Below are 7060 nucleotides of genomic sequence, written 5' to 3' on the forward strand. Positions count from 1 at the left end.
TCCTCCCCTCTCACACATCTTTTCTTTTTGTATCCTATTTTCTATCCACTTGCAACAATCGGGGTAACAAATATAACGCCTCCTACAACTGCTTACTACCCAGCACCCGCTTGTCCTCCGTTTTGGTGATTGGCCCCTCTTTTTGGGGGAGGAGGAGTATGATTTGGGGGCGCCCCGGGGTGGGGGCGGGTATTATAGTAGTAGTGAGGGGGAGGAGGAGGAGGAGGGTTACGGCAGTGATATGGGCAGTGATATTGATTTGGAGGCGTGGCCGCGCGGGATCATCAAGACGGTTAGTGTTGAGGTTGTGGAGGAGGTTAATGAGGAGTATGTTGCTGCTGTCGCTGCTGCTGCGGCGGCGGCGGCGGCTGCTAAGAAAGGGGAGGGTAATGCTAATGTTGGGGGGGATAAGGCGGTCGGAGGGAGCAGTGGGAAGGGGGTGGGGAGGAATAGTACGATGGTCACGCCTGGCGTAATGGGCGTGAGGCAGCCGAGGGGGGGTGTGGCAGCAGGGGGTGAGAGTGTGGATCGGGTGAGTGGCGGAAGTGTGATTGAGCAGGACTGGGAGGCTATGCTGAGGGCTGGGCCGCCCAGATAATGGTTCTTTTGTTGTGTTTTTCTTTTAGTTGTTGCTTCTCTTTGCTGTTTTGGCGCGTCGGAACAGGCGGGTTGGCGCTTCATCCCTTTCTCAGGCCGTTCATTCTTTTAGATAGGTTGGCTGCTTTGTTGTTTGGTCGTTTAGCGAGGCGTTGGCGGAGGGTGTCACCATCCGGCGTATTGAAGAATGGGCGAGGGAAAAGCGAGGTATTTTCATTCGTTTTGGATGCTTTCGTCTTGTATCAGGAACTGAGATAAATACCCATATGCGATTATTATATCGTTCCGTCCTTTCGTGGCATTCTATTCTACTACTAGTTGCTTGCGGCTATGAAAGGCATAGTTTTGCCGTTCGGAACTAACATATGTGCGACGTGAACAGAGTGAGTGGTCAAGAGCACAACAATATAACCAAATAATAAGCTGTATCCCAATGGTCATCTCATCGGATCGATTGTGCCCCATCTATCACGCTGTCATCTACGGTACATCATTGTGAGGATATCTCACTATCATACAAATTGCCCCACCCCAGGGGTCATTCCCAATGCGTATCAACCAGCCTCCTATATACATACCCCTACCCAGTCGTGTCAACCCGCCCAGCCATGCTCCGCTTATCGCCCCTCTATTTATTGACAAGGTTACTCAAAAAATCAATCATGAACTGCTCTTCGGCCTCATTCAAGCTCCAGCGCGCCTTGAGCGCATCATACACGGCCAGCGTCCTCTGCCTGGTCGAGCACCGCGCGAAGGCCCGCAAGGCCCACATGGCCAGCCACGTCTTGATCTCGAGCCCCGCGGCGCCCGAGTCGACGGCGTCGAGCAGGGCGTTCCAGATGCCGGTCAGGCGGCGCTCGCTCCAGGCGGAGCGCTGGTAGCCGCCGTGGTGGGCGAAGCCCTTGAACAGCGCCAGGAAGATGGCGTGGTGCAGCGGGATCTTGAAGAACTTCATCTCGTCGATGAAGGCGGCCGCCTTGGCGAGGTCGCCGCACTTCACGCCGTAGTGGTTGACCAAGATGCGGTAGGTCTGCAGGTCCGGGGAGAGGAGGGTCATGCCCTGCAGAGCGGCGCGGGAAGAGGGGCTGCGCCGGCCGATCTTGGCGAACATGACGAGGGCTTGGGTGATGGCGCGGTCGGATGGGACTGTACGCACAGGGATGTTGCTGCCGTCGGTCTCTTTCTCTAGGGTGGCCGCCTTCATGCGCTCGTAGAGCTGCTCGGCGGGGCCTTCCTCCCCCGACCGCAGCAGGCCCCCGATCATGGCGTTGAGAACAACGGTGTCGATCATCTCGCCGGCGTTGACCATCTCCCGGTAGGCGGCGCGCATGCCGCTGGTCTCGTTCTTGAGGCCGAAGAAGTGGATGAGACTGGTGTAGTGGTAGCGGTTGTAGTAGTGACCCCGGGACTCCATCTCGCGGTAAATCATCTCGGCCAGAGTAAAATTACCAGCCTTGCAGGCGACGTCAAAGAGGATATTGAAGGTCACGTTGGTGGCCTTGATGCCGGCGTCGACCTCCATCTCGCGCCAAAGCTTGAGGGCAGCCTCGACCTCGGTTTCGGTCACGGTGCCCACGTATTTGCTAGCAAACGCAATGGCACAGTTCCACTCGGCACTTGTCAGGGGAATACCCGTGTTCTTGACGTCGGCAATGATTTCAAAGTACCGTAGCATGGATGCCATGTCCCGCTCGTCGGGCTGGCCGAGAGTGCGCAGCAGCTGGTGACGGAACCCGGGCGTGGAGGTACAGCATACGGGGCTCGGGAAGGCGCTGGTAGACTTCGTAGATGTGATCGAGGTCGGCCTTGTGCGGGCTCCTGAGGCGGCTAAGTACGGCAAAGCGGGATGCTCCCCAGAGAGGTCGTTTCGCATCCGACCTCGTCCGGCGCCTCGAATCACCTTGGCTCGAGGACTTGGAAAATTTCAAAGTCCTCGCTGGTGCGCGCCAACACGTGAAACTTCTGTGTGTCTGGTTGGGACATAAGCCGACGCATGTATGGGTCCGCGAAAGGTACTGAATGTAGTCATCGACGGTGCCAATCTCTTCGGCATCGTAGGGGGTCGATAAAGGGCGAGCAGCTCCTTCTTAGGGGAAGCTACGCCGTGGCCGTGACTGGGGCGGAGGGTGGATTGGGGGTGGTGGGTTCATCTGGGGGGATGTCGTCGTCGAATTCTGGACCGGTAAAGGGTTCGAGAGGGGGTTCGCTGACTGCAGCGGTATGGTTTACCCTAGAGGCGGGTATGGAGGGCCCGGAAGGGCTACCAAGGCGGGTACGGGAGACTCGGAGGACCGGGAGGGTCAACAGCGGGCGACGTCGTGGTACGGAAGATCTGGACCGGGGAGCCGTGGTGCCGATGGTACGTCTTGGGGTACAGCCGCTATGGAAGCCTTGCGCAGGCCCTCCGCCGGGGCTATGAGCAAAGACGGGAAGGGATGTGGCGGCGGCAGACCGGTTCGACGACAGCGACGGACGGTGCAGAAAGAGGATCGCGCCGCATATCGACCCGTCTATTCGGCTGGAGATTCTCATGAGCTGTCGTCCAACATTGTGGCCTGCCGTTAGCCCAGCCTCTCGCCCCGGGTTTTGCAGCCGGGATTCGCCGTTCGGGGGGAGGGGGCGTGAGCGATGCGAGGGAGGGCGTTGGTGTCGTCGGTTCGGGCCGCTTTTTTGATACGGCGAGAAAAAGTCAAGTTGGCGGGGAGCCTATCGCCGCAACTACGGGGCGCCGAGCACCCGCGCCGCAGGGTTTCAGTGGGCGAGGGACCCAGGCTTGGGCAGCCATTCAAGCTCAAGTCGAATTTCCGCGAACCAATTGAACCAATGGGAGACACGGGACAATTTTTGGCCGGGTTCAGCTTCGCCGCACCCCACTAGATGCGGCTTAAGCTGGGAAATTTTGGGCCCTGGCAGGCAGTGGAAGAAGCCGCAGAGCTCCACATCTATCAACGATCTGAAAGTCACTTCGAACGGCGGCGTGGCTCTCGGAGAAGAGGCAACGAACGGGATAACGAGGCCACGAGCACATACTGTGTACGGTGCCATTGGAAACGATCTACGATTTCTAGTCGACTCAACCGGGGGCCCATCAACGAAGTTTGTCGAACCACCCCCTCGAACAACCCCCCTCCCCACCTCGAATTTCGACAAACACCCCGAACTCGAAGCCGAAGCCGAAACCAAAGCCCCCAACATGGTCCGCGGCCGCCAATTCCTCGCGGCGCGCGTCTACGACACCGCCCGAGCCGGCATGAGCAGCACCATTATCCAAAATACGCGCCCCAACGTCCCGATGTGGTTAAAAGCGCTGGATCACATCCCGCCGGCCGAGGTGCTCACACGGCCGTACCCGATCCAGCACACGGAGCCCAAGGACCGCGGGCGGGCGGCGCAGCGGCCACGAAACCTGTTCCGGCCGACCAAAATCGTGCACCCGGAGGACCAGCTGCGGCAGGAATTCTACCGCGACCATCCGTGGGAGCTGGCGCGGCCCAAGCTGGTGCTCGAGCTGGACGGGCAGGACGCAAGGCGTCGTGACTGGAGCAAGGGGCTGCGCCAGCCGGGGATGGCGTTGAGTGGTGAGAAGGGTAGGGTTGCTCACGGTTCACGGTTTTTGTGATATACTTCAGCAAAGGGAGTACTAACCACCTCATAGTGTGGTGCAACGCCAGCTCTGGTATATGGAGGTCCGGGGCCTTTCCAAGGCAAGGGCGTACGATGTTGCACGCAAGGAATTTTACAAGCTGCGGCAACAAGAGGAAATTGAGCGCAGGGTAGCGGTGGAGGAGGCTCGCATGTACGGTGCCTACTTCGGCAAGAACAACCTCCAGGTCGGCATGGAGCTCGAGGACGCCGCATACGAGCAGTGGAAGAAGTGGGCCACCATCGAGATTAGCAAGCTCGAGGCCGAGCGTACCGCTGCTTACGCCAACGTTGTTGATACGGTGACGGAACCGGCCGAAGACGATGAGGAAGAGCTGTTGTAAGAGAGCGGGAGCTGAGGTCTGGGTCGGGTTCAAGAGCTGCCTGGGCTGGCAGGCTGCTCGTGTACACTTGTATAAAAACATTTACGGAAAATAGACGCATGTACACATCTCCGGGGACCCTTGGGTGGGTTTGGGGTAATTACCTTTTGGTTGCCAGATCGTAATACATTCACAGTGTGGTGTGCTGTCACTCCCATCCTGGCACCCCCCTGTGCCAGTTCTTCGTCTTTCTATCCGTATAGATGTTTGGGGATCTTGAAGAGAAAAAAGTACCATGACGATAAAAGGGCTTCAGACGTCCCTTCGGAGCCCAAATATAACCATTAGTTGAGTAACTAATGCGCTTGGACTCGGGGTCTTGGGTCACGATGGCGAGTGTCAGGGGGGTGGGGTGTGCGGTATCACTTTTGGCAGTCACATAACCGAGGCATGCAGGCGTGCAAATCTAGGTTTTGCGCTCTACGGTGCAGGCTCTAACTAGATATACAGAGGGCTTCTTCCAAGCTTCAGATCCCATCCCCCCATGAGTCGGTTTTCATGGGTCAAAATCCACCCGATATGTGCAGAACCATGACCAGGCAACCCGAGCCATCAAATGCCATAGGCGAGCCTCCGCAGTGCAAACCACAACCCAACAGACCACCCCAGTAGCCTATCTAGCATGCCTTCTTACACATCCGCTTGCACCCCCTGCTGCGTCGGCTCTCGCACCTCCTGCTGCCGTGCACCCCCCCCCTCTCGCGGCGGATCCCGCAAGCCCAAGCGATCCAGCACCGACACCATCGGCGGCCATGACACCTCAGGCTGCTAGCCCGGCGGGGCGAGGCGAGCCGCAACCTGGCCGACATAGACGGCACCGGGGGTCCTCCGGGCCAGCTCCTCGTGCTGCACGCAGAACATGTCGGCGACGCCCGACCACAGGAACAGGCGGGCCGGTGAGGCTGAGCGAGCGGCAGCGGGCCCACGACTCGACGTACACCATCTTAAGGCGGTCCCGCGGGACGAGGTAGAAGAGCTTGAGGAGGTGGGCCACCAGGCACACGATGAAGCCGGTGGCCGGGCCGTTGGTGATGATGACGTGCGGGTACTTGAACGGGTTGCCCGGGTGGCGCTCGGCGTAGCGCACGTCCGGCTCGCGCGTCAGGGCGTTGATGGCGTGGATGGCGGTCTGGAGGCAGGTGAAGGGGGCGGTCCAGAAGGGCTGGTGCACGCGCCGGGCGCGCGGGACTGGAAGTTTTGATCGTGCTGTTGTGGTCGTCTGGGAAGCAGCGCTGATGAGGCATTCCAGTTTGATGACGCGGTTGAGCGAGTCCTTGTCGCCGGTGGTGACGAGGTAGTTGTGGTGTTCTTTGGTTTGGGTGACGAACTTGCGCTTGATGGTCTCGAGCATCTCCGAGGTGTGCCCGCCCGAGCCGAGGATGTAGAGAAAGTAGACCGCCGGGAGCCCGGTTGTGTTGGGCGTCGACGGGTCTCGCCGGCTGATCCATCGCCGGCCTGTTTCCTGACGGGGCCCCTGGCGCCGGAGGGAGATGTGCCGCCACTGGGGTCGTCAGTATTTGTTGGGGAGGATCTAAAGATGGAACTTACAATAACGAAGGTGACCAAGCCGGTAATTATTGTGGTGATCGAGGACCAAGGGAGGAGGAACAAGCCAGCGATCGAGATCATGCCGATGCAGACGAGCCCCAGGTAGACAAAAAAGGCGAAACGGTCGGGACCAAAGTCCTCGATCATATCACGAATAAACTTCTCCATCTCGGCCTCGGGATTTGCATTTTTTATGGGGGACTGTAGAGCTGAGCTCTCCTTTGTAGCGCCGATAATGGCTGGCCTGGTCTTGTCGTCGGGTTTGTGTTGGAAGGTTTGCAAACCCGTCAATTCTTAGCCATCTGCATTTCTTTTCTCCTTGGCACATGGCATGGCTGCCTGTGCCTGTGCCTATAGTGCCTGTGCTGTTATGCGGGTCCATTGTGAGTTTCGCGATCTGTGATATCGAGGCCTGAGAGGCAATCATGTGAGTCCGTCCATTCAGTACCTATTCAACCGGATATTGATGGGGATTCATCCCTCCGCTCGCTGACCGCAACCCCAATCTCGGACCTCCTGTTGTTGATTCCAGCACAGCTCTGATCCATCACCTCCGAATCATAGTGTGACACTGCCTCGCCAAACGGTGGCGCGGCCCTCATGATGCGAGCCTGCGGACTTCCTGCGCCGCTGCCGCTGGAGACGTTCTCCATCTCGACGTGTTCCACTCGGCTGGTAGTGAGAAACGACCCTGTCGCCTTGGCCGCGCTCGGCTCCACCCCGATGTCGGGTTGTGGGTGTTGGAGATTCAGAGGGACACCGCATCGTTCCTGTTGTTGGTTGGTGTAGACGATCTTGGAGGACAACATGTCGATGCTAAGTCGGGAATTAGCTGCAGGCCATGCGGTTGGAGGGCGGCAGGGGTGGAGCGAGGGGGGGCGAGAGGGGTA

At 58.7% G+C, this 7060-nt stretch overlaps 3 protein-coding genes across 3 annotated transcripts; 1 reads left to right on the forward strand and 2 right to left on the reverse strand.

The window, feature by feature from the left end:
• Positions 1 to 1225: 1225 nt before the first annotated feature.
• Positions 1226 to 2592, reverse strand: CHGG_08081 (uncharacterized protein; the record flags this gene model as incomplete). The annotated part of the gene is made up of 2 exons (XM_001225736.1): positions 1226 to 2369; positions 2498 to 2592. The coding sequence occupies 2 exons, from the start codon at positions 2590 to 2592 to the stop codon at positions 1226 to 1228; spliced, it is 1239 nt and encodes a 412-aa protein (XP_001225737.1).
• A 1198-nt stretch (positions 2593 to 3790) lies between these two features.
• On the forward strand, positions 3791 to 4583 carry CHGG_08082 (mitochondrial 37S ribosomal protein RSM25; the record flags this gene model as incomplete). The annotated part of the gene is made up of 2 exons (XM_001225737.1): positions 3791 to 4167; positions 4253 to 4583. The coding sequence occupies 2 exons, from the start codon at positions 3791 to 3793 to the stop codon at positions 4581 to 4583; spliced, it is 708 nt and encodes a 235-aa protein (XP_001225738.1).
• A 799-nt stretch (positions 4584 to 5382) lies between these two features.
• On the reverse strand, positions 5383 to 6338 carry CHGG_08083 (uncharacterized protein; the record flags this gene model as incomplete). Its single annotated transcript, XM_001225738.1, has 2 exons — positions 5383 to 6096; positions 6171 to 6338. The coding sequence occupies 2 exons, from the start codon at positions 6336 to 6338 to the stop codon at positions 5383 to 5385; spliced, it is 882 nt and encodes a 293-aa protein (XP_001225739.1).
• Between the last annotated feature and the right edge of the window lie 722 nt (positions 6339 to 7060).

The sequence above is a fragment of the Chaetomium globosum genome, genomic scaffold (genome assembly GCF_000143365.1).
Source record: "Chaetomium globosum CBS 148.51 scaffold_5 genomic scaffold, whole genome shotgun sequence".
Taxonomy (NCBI): Eukaryota; Fungi; Ascomycota; class Sordariomycetes; order Sordariales; family Chaetomiaceae; genus Chaetomium; species Chaetomium globosum.